At 49.2% G+C, this 23,090-nt stretch overlaps 1 protein-coding gene across 1 annotated transcript in view; it reads right to left on the bottom strand.

Moving 5' to 3' along the window:
• Nucleotides 1-23,090, bottom strand: part of LOC139057624 (probable serine/threonine-protein kinase fhkB) — a 143,957-nt gene that overhangs the window by 64,189 nt on the left and 56,678 nt on the right. The window contains exon 7 of the mRNA XM_070536176.1: nt 2,363-2,460. Within this exon, the coding sequence (XP_070392277.1) occupies nt 2,363-2,460 (98 nt within the window). The remainder of the gene's footprint in view (nt 1-2,362; nt 2,461-23,090) is intronic.

Below are 23,090 nucleotides of genomic sequence, written 5' to 3'. Positions count from 1 at the left end.
CTGACACAACGCGTTTTAGTTCACTTGCGTTCTTTGCCGAATTTTCTTTCCTGTCATATTCACCTGACTAATGCGCAGCAGGCATGGAGCACCGCAATTAACCGGGATAGGCGGTCTAGTTGGTGGTCGATATTGGAATGCATCATGTAACCGCGCGAACAACAAGGGAGAAAGAAGGAAACGCACAGGAGAGCGGGGAACTTTAACGTTGAAGTTCCGTGCCTGTCCTGTGTGTTTTCTTCTTTGTCCCTTGTCGTTTGCGCGTTCCCATGATGCATTCCAATATCGAGCACCGTAAGACTGTAGCAGGCTGGAAGAAATTTGTTGCGCTGAATTCCCAAACATCAAGAGTCTCTTAGTGGAGGAGGACAATAAAGAAAGAACATCGCCCGAAGTGGCTTGAAGACGTGACTCGCGTTATTTTGCCCAGGACTGATGCCAGTCCAGAGTTTAGAATAAGCATATCCACCCAATCATATTACGACGACGGATGTTGTGCGCTGTCGGCTTTCTTTGTCGCATGGTCTTCGCACGGCCTGTTGCCTATTACTGGCATTGCGCATGCAAAACAAACTGAAAACGATGTGTCTCCAGTGATAAGCGTAAGTGTGCATGCGTGTGTAGGTAGGGGGGGGGGATAAGCCGACAATTCTTCGCTTCTCTGATGAGCGATATCATATCTTATTTCATAGCATCAATTTTGTTCGAGCAGTCCATATGATTTCCCCACAATTGGTGGTACGTGATTTTATGCGCCACGTATTTTTTTACATGTCGTCGTATTCATGTCCCGTTTCATATTAAATGTAGGATTGCTGCCTATAGCGCACATACGTTCACACACACCGTAGGCCACAAGATGAGCAAAACTGTCGGCACAGGCACTATATCGCCTCGATTTAGTGCTGAGTTGAATCTCTGAGCTATATAATATTCGGCTGAGGCTAACAGCAGTGAAAAAGAGAGCGAATTGCGCAAAAGCAACAAGTTTTGATAGAAACATCTAGGCGTTTTTTTTTTGCTGATACATCGCCTATGGAGAATTATAGCCTCAAAAGCGCTGGAAAAAATAATCATCCGCAGCACGATGAGCGAGCTAAATATCAAACTAGAAAAAAAACAATGATGTTCTAAAAAATACCAATGACAATCTTGACGGTTGTCAGCAATGAACACTCTGGTCGCTAACACCCAAAACAGTGTCACGATGCGTACGAATATCCAGGCCATTGTGCGCATAAACTAATACAGGCCATCAGAAAATAGGCAGAACTTGGCAACGCAGAATTAACAATACTGCCTTCTGCAGCCACGCTTTCCCTATACAATTATGCGCTGAATGTGCTCAATGCGCTTTGAGATAACAAATCAGAGCACGCCAGAAAGATATAGGCATGCGCCGTGCTGGGCTGTCGGCTCTGGCCAATCGGCTGCGACAGCGCGTTGTAGCGCTTACCGCGTCAGATCGAGCGGCACAGGTAGGCATAATTATGTTCATTTAACTGCTGCCCCCATATCGTAGCAATTTATTCTTACGTCAGCAGTTGCGAGGGCCATTTAGGTTTCGTGAACGACTTGAAATTAGTTCTCACGCAAGTACTAAGCTTTACACATGTGCTACCTTTGCGTACGCGTCTTTTTTCTTTACTACAGCGCTCGTCTTTGCAGCGGCGGGCATCAAAAGCTTGGTCATCTTACGAACAGTTTTAGCGTTGTGAATACGATTTGTTTCTTGGGGCTATCCTTACGCCAAGATTTTTTCGCAAGTTTGCTTAGTGAATTTCGCGCCAGAAGCCTCCTGACGCCAAATATATAAAGACCTTTATATTAACGATTGTGATAAGACATAATGAACTTGCCTATAAGCTATAATTTTTCCTGTCAAGTTATTTTCATATATTTGGTGCATGCCACCTGCCTCAGGACCAGTATAATCAGATAAGAGATTGGTGCTAAAGGAAAGGCAAGGAGATCAACAAGACATCAAGTTCCCCTATACCGCGCTGCGCTGATGTAGAGGAAACGTAGAATACATTTTATGAACTTGAGAAAATACAGTCAGATAACGCTCACATATTTGCCATGCAAACATGCCTAAAGTTGTAATGTTGTATTACCAACCAGCCCAAACCTATACCCTTCCTAATGCATAAAGGAACTATTGCAGCGTTCAGTTAGGCTCTCGATATGTTTTAGCGTTCACTGTAGCGATAATAGCACATAAATAGCGTTGATTTACCAATATTTTTTTAAACAATTGTATGTTTCTTCTATAGAGGGTATTTCTCCAAATCGTCGAGTAAGTATCAGTATATAATATTAATTTGCTTATATTAAAGTCACAGGTTGTTCAGAGGCTCACCTGTGGTGGTCAGGTAGTACAAAGCGATAACCAAGAGCAGCTGCGCTAGCACAAGCACAACAGTCACGGAGCAGCACAGGCAGGTAGTAGATCGGGCTCTGCAAGTGAGTGGCACAATTTAAATATACTGCGGGATTTGTTGTCTTTAATAGCTGTGGTAATAACATTTTTAAAATCATGGCTGTTACTTAAATAAATACAGTGACGGAAAGCTAAGTCAATCGAAAATTATCCATATTCTCAAAATAGAAACATCCTACCATAAAAAAAGGACGGATGGAGTTTTACGCACCTTGGTGACCTTGGCAAAGAACATATACAGAGGGTGTTTCATCTACCGTGCATAGAATTTCACAAAAAAGGGGGCCATTATACGCAAGGATGACCAAGTGCATATTTTTCACAGTTGAGTATTGAAGCCACCACAATCTTTTTGTGGCCATTATAGTTATTAATTATTAGCAAATAGTTAATCTGTAATTACGGCTTTGAATGCTGTACTGTCAACGAAGAATTTTTCGAAAATTTAAGGAACCTAAATAAAGCTTCCATGTTCTAAGCCAGATACGTTCTGCCAGTTTATGCTTTGCGGGTGATAAAAAAAGTCCACCGAAAATGAAAAAATGGCTGTGGCTTAGCTAAGGTTAAGCCCAGGATGCGAAGCATACTAGCCTTTATTTTAGTTGTTGAACCACTGTTTAGCCTGGTGAACTGCTATTGCTTGGCTATATTTGGTTCGGCTAGACGAAGAAACAACTCATGCGTTACTCTGCTTCGCCTTCAAGAGTGGAACGCGACAGCGTTCCCATCGACCCGCCAAGGGGTGTACGACAATGGGCTACGGCGCAGGGACTACGCGCCCCGCATTGGACGCGGTGAGCGTCGAACAACGCAGCGTTCGGCGCGGCAACGAAATGTGCGCCTGAGCAAAGGACGCACGCCTGAGAAACAGCTCGTTTCTAAGGCAACACCGCATTCACTAGAGGCGCTTTCGTACCGCTTTGAAGCATCGTACTCGTGGCTCAGTGGTAGCGTCTCCGTCTCACACTCCGGAGACCCTGGTTCGATTCCCACCCAGCCCATCTTGCAAGAGTTGAGCCAAAGCCACTTCTCCTCTGTCGTGACGTCACGGTGTCACGTGGTGTTGACGGCGACACCGCCGCGCCTGAGGAGCTGGGTTGAGCTCTCGAAATATGCTTCGCATAAAAAAAAATACCACGTGAATCCAAGACGACAGCTAATCCAAGACAACGTAGTCATAGAAGTTAACAAACCAGAGTGGGTTTCTTACCGTGCTGGCATAAGAAACACCGGACTCATCGCAAACACAACAATTTCATTGTGCATGTGATACATTGACCCCAGCACTTCATACATTCGAGAGGATTTCTTGTTCTTTGCAGCTGTGGAAGACATGAGTGTTTCTAGCTTGGCTCACATGCTCAAGAGTGAGCTTGTTAAACTAGGTGAACATGGAACATATGAGAGGCCAAGGCTTCGATGGCGCCGCAGAGATGAGTGGAGCATTGTGTGGCGTACAGGGAATGATTCGCAGAGTTCCCAACTGCGTTGCACACGAACTGCGCATCGCACTCCCTCGGTCTTCACTTGAGCGCCGCCTTGAATGCTGAAGACATTGGACGCGCCTTCGGCACTATTAAAAATGTTTGCACTTTCTTCAGGGGATTGCGTCAAACAACTGCGGTCCTGAAAAGGCACCTTCCCATTGCCTCGAAATCCTGCCGCTTGCTACAGTGTTGTGAAACTAGGTGGGTGGAACTCTACGATATGGTCTCTATATTTAGTAAGGCGTTTCCCCAAGTATTCGACGCACTGAAGAGCTCAAGGATGCCTCCCACGACGCAACAAGTTCTTCCACCACGTCTGCCCTCCACCATCAAGTATGCTCATTTATCTTCCTCAGGTCTTACTTTTTGTGACACCTTCTTAAACATAACATACCGCTTCTGTGAGTACTTACAGAACACGTCTGCTGACATGAACGTCGCTTTAGACTACGTAGAGCTTGTGTTGAATAAGCTAGAAGAAATGGCTCTTAATTTAGAGGCGGAGTTTTTCCTATTTTCACAATGTCAAAAGCAGGAGATGATTTCGGCGTAAACTGTGAAATGCCGTGAGAACTTCGCATGCAGAAACATCGGGCTAACTCCTTTTCAACTGAAGTATACCATCAGTGAGTGACGTTTATTCCTTACACCGACAACCTTAGAGCTTCTCTGCAGCGCCGATTGGCGAAGAAGGACGAAGAGGCGTAGAGCAGCATTGGCCGGAGAGTGTTCAAAGCAGTCGATGAGTGCTCTGATATAGGCGTCACTGCTTTGCTCGTCGGCGAAATGAAGCAGCTGGGATACTGATAATACGCAAGAAGCACTGGCAATATTGGAGGAGTCAGAGTCGTCAACAGGGTAACGCAACAAACTGTCAGCGTCTTGGTGCAGGCGGCCAGACTTCTACACCACGGAATATGAAAATTCCTGTACCCTCAAAGCCCGTCGACCAAGCCGGCCTGTAGGATATTTTAGCGATGAGAGCCAGCAGAGAGCATGATGCTCAGTGACTACAGAAAAAAGGTGACCGTAAAGGTAAGGACGGAACTTCGCAACCGCTCAGACAACAGCAAGGCATTCTCGTTCCGTAATGGAATAGTTACGTTCCGATGGTGCCAGGAGGAGGCTTGCATAAGGAATAACGTGATTCTGGCCACGCTGACGCTGGCCTAAGACGGCACGTACGGCATGACCGCTGAGATCTGTACGCAATTCTGTAGGGGCATCAGGGTCGAAGTGGGCGAGAAAGGGTGGGAGGTGAGAAGAGTGACGAGACGAGAGAAGGCAGCGGCCTATCCAGTGCCCCACGAGAATTGTACGCCTTTCTTCAAAAGATTAGTTAGGGGTCTAGAAATTGTCGCAAGATCTGGAACAAAACGATGAAAGTGCGAGCATAGCCCTATAAAACTTCGAACGTCTGCGGCTGTCTTCGGAACCGGAAATTCTCTGACAGCGCAAGCTTTGTCGGGATCAGGCTGTACTCCGGAAGCGTCAACGAGATGGCCCAGAAGAGTAATTTGCCGGTGGCCAAACCAACATATGGACGAGTTAAGTTGCAGCTTCGCCTTTCAAAATACATCAAGTATAGTTGTGAGACGTTCAAGGTAAGTGTCAAACGTTGGCGTGAAGACGATGACGTCGTCGACGTAGCAAAGGCACGTGGACCATTTGAAACCTTGGAGCAAGGAGTCCATCATGCGCTCGAAGGTGGTAGGGGCATTGGATAATCCCAAAGGGTTTACTTTACCTTGGTATAGGCCATCAGGTGTGATGAACGCGGTTTTTTCTCTGTCCGTACCGTCAACAGCAATCTGCCAGTATCGCGAACGAAGATCAATAGACGAGAAATAACTGGAACCGTGCAGGCAGTCAAGGGCGTCGTCTATACGTGGGAGCGCGTAGACGTCCTTCTTAGTAATGCTGTTCAGGTGACGGTAGTCTACACAGAAGTGCCATGTGCAGTCCTTCTTCTTAACCAACACCACAGGTGACACCCAGGGACTCGAAGAAGGCTCAATGATGTTTTTATCGAGCATTTTGTTCACTTCATCTTGAATTACTCGCTGTTCCGACACAGAAACTCGATACAGTCGTCGGTGAATAGGCGCAGCATCGCCATTAAGAATGCGATGCTTGACCGCGAGCGTCTGGCCTAAAGGTCGATCGTCGAAGTCGAAAATATCGCGGTAGGACGATAGTACTTCGCAAGTTCTTCAGTCTGCGTAGAGGACAGGTCCGTCGCAACCATTTTCTTTATCTTGGAATCGACGCCCGAGGCTGGCGCGAGGGGCATGCTAAGCTCGCGAGAACCATCGGTCCATAACGCTGCCACGTATTGGTCGCCGAGACAATCAATGGTGGCAAGGCAAATACCTTGCGGTAGAATTTGTTTGCCAATCCAAAGAGACAGACAGGCATGCGAGTGTGGTTCGCAGTAATAGTAAGTGTACTGCAAGGCACGGTGACGTCATACTGTATTGGGATGTCGGGCAGAGGAGTGACGAGGTACCCGCCTTCAGGATATGATGGGAAAGAAAACAGTTCAGTGTAGGCTACTGACTTTGTCGGCAGGCGAAGAAAGCCGGTGGAGCGTAAGTGGCAGTGGGGTGCATCAGAATGTTCTGCGACCATCGGCAACTCAAGGCAAATGGTACTGGAAGAGCAGTAAATAAGAGCAGAATGGGCGGAGAGATAATCGAGGCCGAGAAAAGGTCGTGGGGGCAATGAGCCATTACGGTGAAGAGGACAGGAGTGTGGCGGCCGGCGATGCTGATACGTGCCGGGCTCATGCTGACTATAGGCATAGTACCGTCATCCGCAACGCGGACGACGCGTGCCGACGCTGGGGTGAGGAGCCTGTTCAGTCGTCGTAGGAAGGCAGCCCTCATAATAAACAGATGTGCTGCTGTATCGGTGAGTGCCGTGACAGGATAACCGTCAACGTCAACGTCAAGAATGTTTCAGTTAGTAGGTAACGTGAGCAGAAGATTTGAAGGCAGGATCAACAACGCAGCTTCGCCTCCAGAAACTTCAGTGCCTAGTTTTCGGGCTGGGTCCGGGAGGTGATAGGCAGTGAAGAAAAGCGGCTGGGTTGGGGCGAACGAGACTGGTGGCGTCGAGGTGAGGGCGAGCGGCTGTAGCGAAGATTCGGAGCAGGGGCATCAGCGGTAGTGGGTATATGGCGGGTGGCATAAGGTACAGAAGGTCCTAAGGTGCGGGTATACGTGGCGGCGTAAATCCGAGCAGATCGTGGCCATCGGTTGCGGCAGTGAAGAGCGACGTGGCCGATGCGACAGCAGTGGAAGCAGATCGGCCTGTCATCAGGGATACGCCATTCGGACGGGTTGCGGCGAGATGTGGCAGAAAAGGACTACCGGGGATGAGGAGGGCTGCTAGATAACTGGGGAACGCTGGGTCGAGACGTGGAACACACGGTGTTGAGACGCATGTTTTCAAATTCATGTCTGACGACGGCCTGAATCATCGCTATGGTAGTTGCAAGGCGGATCGTGGGGCGTCGTGGAGAAGGCTGGCGAACAGCCGGCATCGAGTTCACGGCGAACAATACAGGTGACGTCGTCACAGGTGGTGGTCTGACGCGGTCGACCCTCACATGTCGACGTAGCAGCAGTGTTGGGTAGCCGCGCAATGTGGTGTGAGATACGGCGGCTCTTAGCCTGTTCAAGGCGACGGCATTCTTTTATAATGGCGTCGATAGTCGAGACGTTGCCGAAACCAAGCAAATTGAAAGCGTCGTCGGCGATGCATTTTAGCACATGTGCCACTTTATCTGCTTCGGACATATGATGGTCAGCTTTACGGCATAGTGGCAAGACGTCGAGGATGTAGGAAACGTATGGCTCTGTAGATGACTGAACACGAGGCGCAAGTGCCTTTCTCGCGGCAGCCTTGCGCCCAATGGGGTCGCCGAACAGTTCCCGTAGCTTTTCTTTGAAACAGTGGCAACTGGTTACTTCGTCATCGTGCGTTTGGTGCCACATGCGTGGTGTGCCGCCGAGATAAAAGATGACATTGGCGAGCATAATCATTGGGTCCCACCTGTTATTAGCGCTGGCATGTTCATAGAGCTTGATCCAGTCGTCGACATCCTGTTCCTCCAGGCCAGAGAACACACCTGTGTCACGATGTGGGGCAACCGAGACAATTAGAGCAGTCGGAGAAGCCGAAACTGTTGCAGAGGTGGGCTCGTCACCGGGAGGCATGTTGACATGCTCGGTGTGCCGACCACTTCGGAGTTCCGTGGTGAGGACGGGGATCACTTACCTCCCCAAGAAATGTTACGTTTCGAAAGACACAGACGAAAGATACAATTTACACGCTATTTACACTGGAGCCAGGGAGCCAGGCTGACACTCGCTCGTGCCCAAGGCACCGACCAACTTCTTCGTCGTTCACGCGGCGGCTCGTCTCTTCAGCATCGCGCAATGATATCCTAATAACATATATATATATATATATATATATATATATATATATATAAATATATATATATTTATATATATATAGCGCTCTGCGAACCGAGTGTACTCTTGCGGTACGCGACTGGAACAGTACCCCTGCGAGGAATATATATATATATATATATATATATATATATATATATATATATATATATTCCTCGCAGGGGTACTGTTCCAGTCGCGTACCGCAAGAGTACACTCGGCGAGCGGAGCGCTAATCTTCCGGTGCAAATTTGATGCACGAGGCTGCAGATGGATGTTAAATATCTGGGAAGAGCAATGCAAAACTACATTTAAATACAATAGTGCCTGCTCGCACATTTTCCCGCTTACCCTTAAATCTTACGTGCACATACTTTCTACTTTGTCATTACATTTTTGTTGGAAGGGCGGGGTATCGCTGCTGCAACACGGAACTCCGCTGTGGAGACCGCATACGTCTCCAAGGCTCGCCCACTAATCTTCCTACGTCACCTACCGCTAATTCTGCATCTACCGCAGCACCATCGCACACCTTGGCGCAGCCTCGTGACCATGGAAGGTTCTCTGCGAATGGCAATGCCGACATTGAATATTGACTGAACTTGCATGAAGGCGTCAGTGTGTACCGATCGTCCATAACTTGGTTGTCCCCGCCGTGGGGCCCATTGATCCTGCTCTATCCGAAGTGGCTGTCCGATATGGACACCGCCACTGACACTCGGCAAACCTGTTTTTACTTTTGAATACAGCAAGTCGACTCGCCATTCTCAACCTATCAAAACGTGCATTAACATCTTCCTCCATACCGAGCGTCTAACAAGTGGTGACCCAGAACATCTACATGTTTTCTCGTACACTAGCCTTGGACGACGCTGCTCCTACTCTTTTTGTAGAGACGACGCCACGACTACGTCTTCTGTCATCGCTGTAGAGCTTCAGCATCCGAGGTGTCGGCACCAGAATTCTCGAGTTCGGTTTGTGCGAGTAGAGGCCCGTTTTCAACGCCGCCGCATCACTTCACAGACAGCAAGGTACCTGCGCATCGTCGTGCTACCTTCCGAAATCAACGATGCAATAGACGGCTTGATAGTGGATGCGCCTTCGGCTACATATTACGAGGACCTGAAATGTACAGTCCTGCAGCGCCTCGAGTCATCGCAACAAAGTAGGCTCCAACAGCTCCTGTCCGAGGAACTCGGCGACCAACGACCGTCACAACTCCTGCACTGGTTGCGTGAGTTTCTCGGTGGCCACGCCGCAAACGAGAGCCAGCTTACAATTTTGATCGACCTGTTCTTGCGGCGCCTCCTACAGTCCGCCAGCATGGTGCTCGCTGGTTCGGAAGCGGCGAGTCTCGATCGGCAAATTGCATTCGCTGACACATATGCGAATGCTGGTCTGCCGCACAGCTACCTATATCCGACAGTCTGAGAGTCAGGAAACCAACTTTTGCACCTAAAGGAAACAATCGATCGTTTTACCAGAGCACTAGAGAAGCTGGCGATGGGTGACAACATTGGCAACCAACTACGGCACACCTATTCGCCTTCACAGTCTAGCAACGCACCTAGACTCGCCGTGGCAGCTGTGCTGACAGCACAGCCACTTTTGCAAGCAAGCAAGTCAGTGCACCCAGCCCTGTTCCTGGACGGGAAACGCTCCGGCTAGACATTAGCAGCAGCATGCGACATCGGCCATCGCGCGAGCCGCCTATTCTTCGTATTTCACCACATTAATGGCACCCACCTCCTCGTCAACACTGGAGCCCCGCTTTCTATCGCTCCTGCAACGGCCACGGATGGCCAACGCAGCAAGTCCATACCCACGCTCCACGTCGTCAACAGCACTGCCATCGCGTCACATAGGCTCGAATCAATAACGCTAGATATCGGACTCCGGCGCTTGCACGGCAGCTTCTTTATACTGGGAGCCGACGTTTTTAGCCATTTCAACTTAGATGTGTGTGTTCGTGATTGGCGCCTAAACGATAACGTCACATCCCGCGATATACGCAGCCCGCTGCGTATCCAACCTCACCTCATCTGGCACCTGTACGTTTCACCTGTCTCAGCGAACGTCGAAACACTTGCTGAATACCCGTAACTCACGAAGCCTCGAAACGATGCGCTGCTCGTGAAACACAAGGTGACGTAGCATGTAACACCCCCCCCCCCCGCACACCTGTCGCCGCACGGCCAGGGAGGGATGCTAGATGGGGGTTGGAAGTCGCCCGCCATGAGTTCTACCACACGCCTCAGCAATGTGTTATTCGTATTTCCTCCAGGGATTGGTTTTCACCTCTCCAGCTCGTTCCGTAGCAGAACAGTGGCGACTGGCCGTTTTGTGGTAATTACCAAGCTATTATTGACGTAACTACTGCGGGTCAATATGCCCTTCCCCGCACAGATGAATTCGGCACTCGTCTCGCAGGAACCAAAATGTACAGCAATATCAATTTGATGCGCGCGTTCCACCAAATTCTTGTCCAACCCAGCGACACTCCGAAGACAGCAATCACAACTGCATGTGGCCTTTTTCAGTTTTTCCGTGTGCCTTACAATTGGAAGAATTCGGCGCAAACTTTTCAAGAGGACATGGACGAGGTTACGCATGGACACCCGCTGATTTTCGTATAACTTGACAATCTCGTTGCAAGTCGCGCAGACGGAGAGCACAAATAGAACCTTCGCCTTCCGTTTGCTTGGCTAGATCAAGAGGGCCTGGTCTAAAGCCTCGGTTATGCATTTTAGAAGTTCAAGCCCTGGATTTTCTCGGCAACTGTATTTCACGCGAAATCATCAAGCCACTCGAATCATGGCTGCGGTACATCGAGGGCTTCCACTCTCCAACCTCCTTCCGCCAATTACGCGAGTTTCTGGGGCTCATAAGTTTTCACTGGCACTTCATACCATTCTGTATACCAGTTCTTCAGCCGCTTACCGACCTGTTTGGTCGCGACTTCAAAGAAATACCTACCTCCCAAGGGGTCCTCGGAGCACGAACACTCCTTCCAGGAAGCCAAAAAACGGTTGTCGACTGCAGTGCTGCTAATTCATCCGTTGCCCGACACGCTAACTTCTCTTATGGTAGACGCGTCGACCATGTGTGGGTGAAGTACTGCAGCCGCACGATGGCACAGAGTGGAGGCCGCTGGGCTCCATCTGAAGACGCTTCAAGCCTACAGGAAGTTCGCTACACAATGTCCAGGAGGGAAATGTTGGCCATCTTTTGCACTGTCGAGCGTTTGCTTTTTTTCTTGAAGACTGTAGCTTTGACGTTCTGACCGGCCACAGACTGTTGGCCTTCGTTTTCAAGAACAGTTCCTCGTACTCAAAACGTGAACTTCAGCAACATTCCTTTATCTCCGAATTTTCTACCGGCACCCTTCATATATCTGGGACCAAAAATCAGGCAGCTGCCGCACTGTCGTCTATCGGCGCTGTGCCTGCGGGTCCTAATGATTTCGAAGCTCTTTGCTCGGCCCAGGAAAATGACGGAGAACTATGCCAATTGCGGGGAAAAGGCTCGTCGCTCCAGCTTGCAGAGGTGCCGCTTGCCTACACAACATTGTTCACATGCGACACATCGCATGCAGCTCCTCGCCCGTTTGCATCCATCAGTTTCGGCGACCAGTATTACATTCACTACATGCGTTATGCGATCACGACATAGGAGTAACACAGAGGCTTATCACACAACGCTTCGTCTAGCCATGGATCAAAAAGATGTTGGAAACTGGGCAAGGAGCTTCCAATCCTGTCACGCTGTGAAAGTGACCCGGCACACATGTTCAGCGGTGCAGCTGTTTGTACTACCACAGAACTGTTTCGATAAGGTTAATTCAGTCTTAGTGGGACCTACTCTGCCTTGTTAATGTTTCAGGTGCCTACTCGCATGTGTCAACCGGCACTCAAGGTGGCCTGAAGCGACGCCTCCACAAGTTAACACGGCCGATACCATGGCGGAAGCATTTCTCGAGACGGGGCCAACGCGGTACTGTTGACCTTTCCGCATAACTACTGGCCGAGGCCGGCAATTCTAAAGCCCTCTTTTTTTCTGCCCTGGCGAGACTGCTCGGCACGCACCTTCAAAACACCACGGCTTACCAGCCAAAGAGCAACGGCATGGTAGGGCGTCTCCACCGATAACTAAAGGCGCCATTGACTGCCACGCTCGACAGACAGCAGTGTGGAAAGGCTACCCCTACTACAACTCGGGCAGCGAACAACTATCAAGTTTCAGCCCGGAGTCAGAGCAGCCGCGATACTGTACACTTAAGCCGTCTGCGCTCAAGACAGTTTTTCGGCGCCGAGCAAGGCACTCCATCAGTGGCCGCGCAGCACTTAGAAAGGGTAAATGCCTGGCCAGACAATCTTCGACTTATCTCCCGCCCCCAGTATCGCCGTGGGCAACCTGTGCTTCGTTTCCCGACAGTGAACAACCACGCACGTCCTTTTTGACCATTGAATCCTTCCTATGAAGGCCCCTGTTGGGTTGTTTCGCGTTCAGAGAAACCCTTGGGGATTGACGTTCCTGGGAAATAAGAGACAGTTTTGTGCGACCGCGTGAAGCAAGCCTATCTTGCGCATTATCTGTTGATTCCTTCCGCCATTCACACCAAGGTCTTCGGCATTGTAGGGGGTAGCCCTTGTAGCAACCGTCCGTCACTTCGTTGTCCCCGTCGACGCGGCATTGGTTACTGCTCGAACCGAAGCGTTGGTACGACAGGGGCACCACCATTGCCACGCGAAAAACCTGTTTTTGCTCTGAATAAAGCCAGAGGACTCTCCGTTCTTAGGCTGTCAAAACATGTACTATTTTTCTCTGCTAAAGCGTGCTCCCAACAAGTGCTTAGAACCAATGAGGTATGAAGTCCATGCTTCCAAACGGGATTATGTTTCCAAGCCACACCACTTGTGTGGTTCGAGACTGATAAAGTGGAGATCACAAGCTGGGACATCTGCAAGCAACATATTCGACACATTTTCGGGGAGCCGCACGGTCGTCAGCACACAACCTAGAAAGAACTGATCACTCCTGTGCGAGCATCTACTGAGTCATACACAGCCTTCATGCAGGATACATGCACCCTCTGCGGCAAGGCTGATGACATGATGTTAGAATCAAACAAAATTTCCCACGTATTATTGGAATATTCTTTAAAAGAAATTGCTGATGACACTTATAATTTGTTCTTATTCCAGAATCGCGCTACAGTATGTGACATCATTCTAGAAAGACACCTGTTTTAGGAAATGATGAGCCTCCGAATCTGGCAGAAATTTCTCCCATTGAGACACACCGCCGTTACTTCGTCCTGGGATGACCACCCCATGCCTCACCAATCATTGGCAATTGAACACGTGGGGCCCATCGTGAGATGCAAGAGTGGTGCCGCTTCTTTTACTGCTTTTTCAGTGCCGGCACAATAAACCTCGACGAAAATTGCGCTTATTTAAGCTGCTTTTTGCCAAACCTTAGCGGATGTTGGTATCAAGCCCATCTCTATACTCAACTATGAGGATCTTACCCCTATTTATTCGTCCACTTCACCCCAGCACAGGCATCAATATTGCGACCCGGCAGAATGGCGCACACGTAATGACAGCCCTATCTGCTTCAAGAGCCTAGGAACTGGCCACGTCTCCCACCATTGGCACAAGTAAACGTGCTAGTCGCCGTGGCTTTTCTTCACCGCAAGTCGACAGGAGTCCACACCATCGCGTTTTAGGGACGACCTCCTCCCATTCCATAACAGTGACACCACATTGCCTGCCCGAAAAACTAACCACCCACCGTCACCACACCACAGGGTCGTCAATCTCGCTCACCACTGCTTTGTCGGATTCCATCACCCAATTTTTTTGGTCACGTCTTCTCGCAGAACTCAGAGACACAATGCCAGGAGGTGTCGCTGCATTGCTTCCCCGTACTGAAAATCACCTCTTGACTGTGCCCACAACACAAAAGATTTCGGACTTTCAAGTAGATGCTCGATGACGCCGGTGCAGCTATATCGGTAATGAGTTCCTAACTTCGTCATTCTCTCCGCAAAGTGCTCCCGCTTGCTACTTTTATTATCGTATGCGTCGCTGACGGTAGTAGACCGCTCATCATTATAATCCCTCCCACTGGCGTGAGCATGGCTGGACATCACAATACAGTTCATTTCGCCATCCTTGACAAGTGCCCGTATGGCCTAATTATTTCTTATGGCTTTCAGACGCCCCATTAAGCTCTCATTGATAGTGCCACTTGTCTCTTACAGTTGGAACTTCTTTTTGTCGATGCCACCGATAAACTGTTGTCACAGTTGTGTTTCGTCGAGTTCATTGGTCTTATGCTGAAACCCTCAATGTATGTTGTTCTGTTGCAAGTTGCACCGGTGCCTGACACTGACTACGTGTTATCACAGAATGTAGATCTTGTCCTGACGCAATACGTCGCTCTGCCTCAGGCTGTTGTGAGCGCTATTGATGATCGCGCCTACGTTCCTCTTCCCGACTTCGTGACCACACCAGAAGTCTTACCTCAAGGCTTCAAACAGACGAGTGTGCCTATCCTTAAAGAACACGCTCAACTCGCCAGAATCCCGATGATGCCTTTCCGTCTGCTTGTGACAAGACTTCGTCCACGCCTATCAATAATTTCGATAAGAAGATAGTTACTGAACTTGCTCTTTCTCCCTCTCAACATCTACGCCGCTTGTTAACATCAAAATCGGGGCGTATAAGATCTTGATGAGAGATCGCAGCGTGAAACGTCTACCGTAAACATCCTCTGTAATCGGCGACCTTACCGAGTGTTTGCGACTGAACCTAACGCCAGTCATAATGCGGTGGAAAAAATGCATCCAAAGGACACTATCAAGGCGTCTCGTGGTCCTTGGTCTTCCCCTGTCGTCATTGTAAAAAGGGATAACTAATGGGTCTTCTGCTTCGACTACCACCACCTGAGCAAGGTGCCTAAATGAGATGCATAACCTCTGCCACGGATCGATGACCTGCTGAATTGTCTCCACGGCGCAAAGTAGTTCTCTTTCGTCGACTTCCGTCGGGTATATTCGACAATCGCTGTGGGTAATGATTGGGAGAAGGTCACCTTTGTTACACCAGGCAGTCTTAATCAATTTAGGACATGTCGTACGGTCTCTAATGCGCCAGTGACATTCTAATGTATATTGGTGAACTGGAATTCGCTACATTGACGACGCCTTGTGTTTCGTCCTATATTTTTGTCACTTGTAAAGCACTTTAGCTGTTTTAAAATGCGTTTCGAAGATCTGGCCTTCAGCTGGATTCCTCCAAGTGCAATTCCGATCGCCATGAAATTAAAATATTTGTCTACCTTGTTGATGCTGCAGGTGCCAAGCTGGACCCCGACAAACTTCAGGATGTTGTGGATTTCTCTGTTCCCCATAAAATCAGGATGTTTGCAGTTTCGTCCGTCCCTGCTCGTCTTTTCTATAGTTTTAAAGAGCCTCGCTGCTATCACCCCACCCCTGACCGGAATTCTTAAAAACGATGTGCCTTTGTTCCTGCGGTCCATTAAAAACTTCTGAATTTACCATGCCGTTCACCCTGCTTACGTCCCTATTTATTCGGCTTCCCTTTGATATTTCCTCCACCACGGAAGTCCGCATGGATGCCAGCGGCAAAGGCATATGCGCTGTTTGGCCCCAGCAACAGCAGGAATGCGGCCACGTGATAGTGTTTACTAGCTGCCTTCTTTCTTATTCCGAGTGGTATTCCGAACTGCACTGCTAAAAGGGAATGTCTCGCTTTGATCTAGGGTGTCACAAAATTGTCACCTTTCTTCTAAGGCCGACAGTTATAAGGCGTGAATGACTACGGACCACTATGCTACCTTTTTTTCCGTGAAAGAGTTCACAGCCGCTTTGGGCGCGATTCTCTGTGGCTTCAGGAACGTTCCTATTTCATCGTCTACAATTGGGGGCGCTTAAATCACGACGCGGACTGTTTTCGGCTTCACTTGTGGAACTATCCGACTTTGACTCCAGCGGCACTACGGTCGGTCCTATGCAGATCCCAAATCTTAGTCACATCTAAGATAAACAAAGGCGGGGTGTCGACATGCGCCAATAATGGCACGCGTAACTATTCGGCATCTGATACCAACGTTGGCATGATTTTCCTCCGGGATAACATTTTGTACCGCCGCTTTCTGTTCTCTGACAGCCCAGACCTCGTCCTTGTGATTCCAAAAAACCTGCAGCCGACCATCATAAACACGTTCAAACGGCGGGTAACCTCGGCGTTTCTCGTGCATATAACCGCAAATACCGCCGTGTTTAGCGACACAACGTGTGCCGATCAATGCGCCTATCGTCATTTCATGCGGCCTCTGTCATCGTCGCACGTCTGTCCAGAAGAACCCTTCCGCCCCTAGGCATCCCTTCTGCGTGCTTCTTTCAGGTTGGCCTTCACTTGCGTGGGCCGTTCCCCGTGTCACACTACTGGAACAAGTGAAACCCCTCTGCAAGCACTCTAATGCTCTATGTCATACGGTATGCGATCACGCGCACCCTGCTAACCAGCTGCGCAACTGAAATAGCCTACGTTTTGTTCTGCGCCGTCATCCTTTATCACGGAGCTCCTAAATATCCCTTGCGGACAGAAGCTCGCAGTATTTATGTAAAATCATCGTCCGAATTCTTGGATCATGCGCGACCCAACACAAGCTTATAACAGCTTACCACCCTCAGACTAATGGGCCAAAAGAATGCTTGAGTCAAACGCTCACAGAATTTTCGCGGATGGATGTCTCTTTGGACGCCGGCGTTTGGCTTATGAGCTCACCATTTGTGACGTTCACTTGCAATTCATAACGCCATGACGTAAACCGACTGTCGCCTTTGTATTTGCCTTTCGGGTGCAATTCCGTTTTATCCATTGACGCTCTGCTCCCTTCCGCTCCATTTACCAACAGCGACTATGCCCACGACGCCATTGTCCGAGCCCACCACGCCCGTCAGGTTGCCCACCAATGATTAGCAACACCTCAAGAGTACCAAAAGACATTATACGACAAGCATCGCCGGCGAAACCGCTTTCGACCAGGCTGTCTAGTCCCACTGTGGACCCCAATGCGCCGTGTCGAGCTCTCGAAAAATCTCCTCTCGCCATACACTGGCCCTTATCGTGCCCTTCGCCAAGTCACCGACCTCACCTTCGAAGTCGCACCACTCGCCCAAACGCCATCGGCTCCTCGCCACCCATATATTGAAGTTGTGCGTGCTGTGCGCCTCAAACCGTACCGCGTGCACCAAACGTAGCCCTGCTGGCCCTGGCTCCCACTTCTCTCGTACTTCACAAGCTTAGAGTCGGTGTTCCTGGTGCGGGAGTTTTTTTTGACGGAATGGTCAGTCAGCGATACCCACAACGACGCGGCACAGTGAAAACGATAACGGCGCGCCTAGTCTCCCCGCGTGCATGCATTTGCCATATTGATTGAGGCTCTCAATAATCCTTAGAAATATATTCCATCTATTTCATTCCTAGTTACAATATGACTGCGTGGCTATTTAGTGTGCACAATGATTCCAATGGCTACCTCTGCCGTTCATTCTCTCGCGGTATCCCGTCCATCTCGCTTTATTTAGATTGCCCTAGACATTCTTTTCTTTTTGTTATTCTCTGAAGGGCGCTTGTTCATTTTGTCTTTAGCGGTGTCTAATGTATACCCTGTAATAAGACTCTCTTAGGTTGTTTTACTTATCTTGTTCGAGGTATTGTAACAGAACCTCGGCAATCGCGCGGCTAATGTTGTGCTATCTATCCCATATGTTTCGAGGACTTGTGATGTGTTACACACAAAGAGGTCCTCCTTGGCATACCACGGTGGAAAAAATAAAAAGACCGTTGTACTTGTACTCACTAGGATTGCTGTCTAAACATGAATTCATTCTACCTACGCTATAATATTTTTTGCCTAAAGGTGGCAAGAAAAGGATAAAAATTGGCTTGCCGTTTTTTCAAACAAATTCATTGTAGCACAAACGTGAAGCGTCGATTCCAAGAACCAGCGGCAGCTTCGCTGCCCTCAAATTTATTACGTACTGTTTCACAAAGCAATGACAGCCATATGAGGCAAGCACGGCCTGTGCCGTTGCCCAGAGTAAACAGCGCTCCAGTGGCTGCCACGTGTCATAGGAGAATCCGACGCGACGGTAAGCGAGTATGTGGCGAAAGTGCGTCGCTATAGCATTTCGGCGCCGTGGCGTACTCCACCGTACGCATGATCAAAGCTCAGCGACCGCGGCAACACCGGTTCTCACCTACCGGAAATGCCGTCCTCGCAGACGCTGACCGAGTTTGACAGCAACATATTTACAAGCACTGCAGTCAATAATACCATTCTGCAGGTCCGTGGTGCGTGGCATGCTGTCCACGATATTACTCAGCGATAAAATAAATGATTAGTAAATATCCTGAATAGTAACTATTCATCTAGTAAAGCAAATCTATCAAATTATTGTGTGACTAATTTTGTTACTATTAGAAGAGAGCAAATGGTAAAATACAACCACAACGACACTTATAAGCCTTGCCATGTTTACTAAGAGTCTCAGTGCTCAGGCTGCCGAGCATATCTTCTACGAGATTATGCAGTTATAAAACAAACAGTACTCGAATGTCATCACTGCATGAAACACACGCCATTAAAAGCACAATTCATTTAATAAGCCATACCCGTCTCACCATTCTATGGCCACTATCATACCGTTACGCTGCCAAAGTATCGCAGTTCGCGTACTTGCACGATGATGATTCCATAACATACGTACACCGGACAGATGTTTGCTTGGGCCCGGCAAAAAAAAAAGAAACTATCGTATTAAAATAAAGTCATGGGCATCCACAAAGCCGTTCATGTTATATTTACAGTGATCATGATCGTGGTTGGGTAATCTTTATTTATTTATTTGCAATACTGCTAGTCTCAGTGAGACCAAAGCAGGGGGGCACAGTTTTGTCATTGTACATAAGACGGTCATTGTACATAAGAGGTCATTGTACATAAGACGGCGTCCCAATTCTTGTGGCCAGCAGCGACATACATTAATAAACATGTTGGTTCGATTCGTCCGCTCAGTGAGGCCATTGGTTTGCGGGTGGTAAGGAGTGGAATGCCGATATGCAGAACCACAAAGCCGTAAAAGTTCTCAAACGACGTCGGCAGTGAATTGCCGTACACGGTCACTGATGACAACTCGGGTAGCCCAGTGACGGAGTACGACGTGATGCAACAAAAATGAAGAGACATCTGCTGCAGTGGCGGATGGCAGCGCCGCTGTTTCCGTGTATCGAGTAAGATAGTCTACGCATACTTTTATCCAGCGCTAGCCAGCTGACGTCCTTGGGAGCGGCCCAAGCATGTCGATGCCGACTTTTTCAAAGGGTAGCGCCGGTGGCCTAACTGGTTGTAAATAGCCTGCTGGGGCCGTCGTCGTTTGCTTGTGGCGCTGGGAAACAGTAAAGCTGGCGACATACTGTTTCGTTGTTTTCCAAAGCTTGGGCCACAAAAATCTCTGTGTAAGTCGGTGTAGTGTGTGTGCAAAGCCAAGGTGCCTGGACGTGATATCGTCATGCATGGAACAAAGGATAGCAGGGCGCAGATTTTCGGGCACAACTAGAAGCAATGGGGGACCATCCACCGAGTAATTTTTTTGTGCAGCAAACCATTACGAAAAGTAAACGGTGTTGTTCTTGCTGGCTCACGTGCAGCTGCCAGTAGGGATTTCAAGGTAGGGTCGTAACGTTACTCGCTCTCGAAGGTACTCAGGTCTGGAAAGTCGGAAGAGGTGGAAACTAGGTAGTCATCGAAGTCATCATTCTCAGCTTTAGTGTGAGGTGAAGGGAGACGGGATAGGCAATCAGCATCCGTGTGACAGCGCCCGCTCTTGCAGTTAACGGACAAGCTGTACTCTTGAAGGCACAAAGCCCAGCGGGCCAACCGACCAGACGAATCACGCAGCCCAACCAGCCAACAGAGTGAATGATGGTCAGTCACTATCGTAAATGCGCGGCCATGTAGATACGGACGGAAATTCTGAATGGCGTATATGACTGCTAGGCACTCGAGTTCAGTAACGGTGTAGGTTGTCTCCGCTTTTGTAAGTGTCCGATTAGCGTAGGCAATTACATGCTATCGGCCATTGCAGAGTTGAACAAGCACAGCGCCAACACCCACACCGCTGGCGTCAGTGTGCAGCTCAGTCGACGCCTCCGGATCAAAATGCCGCAGTACCAGTCCAGAAGTCAGCAAAAATTTCAGCTGTTGAAACGCCGACTCGCACTCAGCAGTCCACAAGTATGGGGTGTCTTTGCGAAGGAGATACGTGAGGGGAGAGGCAAGCTGTGCGGAATTCTTGATAAAGCGCCGGAAAAATAAGCAGAGGCCCAAAAAGCTTCGCAGCTCTTTCACCGTTTGTGGCTGTGGGAAGTCACGAACCGCTGCTATCTTTTCAGGGTCTGGTCGTATGCCGTCTTTGTCGACCAGGAAGCCTAGTACGAGGGCTTGACGCTCAGCGAAATGACATTTCTTCGAGATTAAAATAAGGGCAGCTTGTTGGATACAGTCAAGAACGATCGACAGGCGCTGATTGTGCTCGTGAAATGTCCGGCCGTAGATAATGACGTCGTCTAAATAGCACATGCAAATTTCGGTTTGAGTCCGCGGAGCATGGTATCCATAAATCGCTCGAATGTCGCTAGAGCGTTGCATAAGCCAAAGGGCATAACGTTGAACTCAAAGAGACCATCAGGTGTCACGAAGGCTGTCTTCTCCTTGTCTGACGAGTGCATGGGAATTTGCCAATATCCTGACCGTAGATCAACAGAAGAGAAATACGACGCGGAGTGGAGGCATTCGACGGCGTACTCTATTCGTGGTAGGGGGTACACGTCATTCTTTGTGACGGTGTTTAGGCGGCGATAGTCCACACAGAATCTCCATGAGTTGTCTTTTTTCTTCACTAGGATCAGAGGAGCAGCTCAAGGGCTACATGATTCTTGGATCACTCCTTTCTGTAACATTTCTTCGACCTGCTCGGCGATGACTTTTCTTTCTGAAGGTGAAACGCGTTAAGGCTTCTTACGAATTGGCGTTGCTTGCCCTGTATGAATGCGGTGTTCAATGCGAGTGGCCGGTGGTGTATGGGACGCTCGTTGGCCTTGAGCAAAATCAAACACTGTGGCGTAGCGAGCGAGCACAGCTTCCAGCAGACACTGCTCACTAGAAGACAGGGACTTGTTAATCATGCGCTCAAAGTCAGCAGAATTATCATGGTTGGAATGGGAGTTGGATTTCTTTTCGGCAGTTGACATTTCGACCGTTCCGACGCTGACAACGGCTTGCTCATCAAAACTTGCCAGTTTAAGTCCTAGCGGCAATGTTATGGATTGGGTTGAAACGCTCACTGTCCACAAACGAGTACAGCCATCAATGGTGACAACGAGGCAGCGAGGGACTATCGCATTTTTCTTGAACGCATTGTTATAGTCGGGCTCGGCTAAACCACAACAAGAACCTGTACGAGGGCGAGAAGTGTTCACAGCTACAAACATTGCAGTCTGAGGGGGCAAACACACATCTTGTGACACGGTGAGAACGTCGGCGGCATCACTGGTGCTATCTGTCATTGAAGCTCGTGCGTCGCGGCGAAGAGAAATCGGGTCACTTCCACAATCCAAAGTCGCCCCCTACTCACGCAAGAAATCAATTCCTAAAATAATGTCATGCGTTGTACGTTCAAGCACAGTAAATTCACTTCGAAATGTCTGGTACCCTATCGTAAATGAAACAGAACAGACCCCAAGTGGGCGTAACATTTCCCCACCAACTCCACGAATGGTAGCGTTCCGATCCCAAGAAAACATAACTGTTTGTCCAAGACGATTTTTGAAGGACAGGCTCATAACAGAAACTGCCGTCCCGGTGTCAACTAAAGCAAAAGCACTCACATTGTCAACTAAAACGCACACTTTGTTTTTAAACAATTTTACACAAGGGGGTCTTGATGAAGATGAACATATCGCGGCCTCACCCCCGTCGGTCGCACCAGCTAGTTTCCCAGCGGCGGCGGTGATAACGAGCGACGACGAGGTGATGGAGAGCGTCGTTGTCGTGTCGGTGGTGGTGTCAGGCTGCGATCGTAAACGGAGGAGTCACTGCGATTCGCGCGTCCCTGCTGCAGCCGCTGGAAGGAACTGTGATACGGCCAGGGCTCGTCAGTGGGCACGCGAGGTGTGTAGGGATTAAACCGTGGAGCACGCTGCTGGCGGCGGTGGCAATACCTAGCAATGTGTCCAGGCACACCGCAGCTGTACCAAATGTAGGAGTCGCGGCTTGTCGCGGGTGACAGCGGTGACATGGGTGTTATGGGTGGAAACGTGCTCTTAGGCTGCTTGTAGGAGGGAACAGCCCGGGGAATGAATCATTGTTGTGCATCTTGTCGGCGTCCCGGACTTGTCGGTTGCGGTGGCAAGTTGCTGCTCTCCGTACGATCAGCATAGGTCCTGCGAGGTTCTCGGTAACTCTGAGGTGCCCAGGTGGCCGGTGGCACATGAGCGATGATCAAATGCACACTGATGGCACACATGAGCGTCGTCAACAACTTTAAGGCGTTCAAGCTCTTCTTTAACCACTTGCCGAATCACCGAGGAGATGTCGTGG

The sequence above is a fragment of the Dermacentor albipictus genome, chromosome 3 (assembly GCF_038994185.2).
Source record: "Dermacentor albipictus isolate Rhodes 1998 colony chromosome 3, USDA_Dalb.pri_finalv2, whole genome shotgun sequence".
NCBI lineage: Eukaryota > Metazoa > Arthropoda > Arachnida > Ixodida > Ixodidae > Dermacentor > Dermacentor albipictus.
This window is presented reverse-complemented; position numbering and strand designations above follow the sequence as displayed.